Source organism: Zerene cesonia, chromosome 2 (genome assembly GCF_012273895.1).
Source record: "Zerene cesonia ecotype Mississippi chromosome 2, Zerene_cesonia_1.1, whole genome shotgun sequence".
Classification (NCBI taxonomy): Eukaryota; Metazoa; Arthropoda; class Insecta; order Lepidoptera; family Pieridae; genus Zerene; species Zerene cesonia.
Window position 1 is genome coordinate 4,996,410 of NC_052103.1, and position 290 is coordinate 4,996,699.

Genomic DNA, 290 nt, shown 5'->3' on the forward strand with positions numbered 1-290 from the left:
CTCCTGAAAGCTTGGAGCAACCAGGAGGCCCACAAAAATGGGAGAAGTGTAGACTAGCTCTAGTTAAAACTGTTGGTGGGTACATGTTGGAGTTTTATTCCCCGCCCAAAGCTCAAAAACCTAGAAGTGGTGTGTTCTGCTTCCTCATATCTGAGGCAAGAGAAACTACACCATTAGAAATGCCTGATCATGAAAATACGTTTGTTTTAAAGGTAATGGTACTTTTTTAATAACTTAATTAAACACTAGTTGTTACTGGTGGGATTATACATGTATCTAACTTATCCACT

General features: G+C 39.0%; 1 protein-coding gene across 1 annotated transcript in view; it reads left to right on the forward strand.

The window, feature by feature from the left end:
* Positions 1–290, forward strand: part of LOC119834482 (SH2B adapter protein 1) — a 7,482-nt gene that overhangs the window by 693 nt on the left and 6,499 nt on the right. The window contains 1 exon segment of the mRNA XM_038358856.1: positions 1–212. This exon segment is cut by the window's left edge and continues 109 nt beyond it. Coding sequence (XP_038214784.1) covers positions 1–212 — 212 coding nt within the window.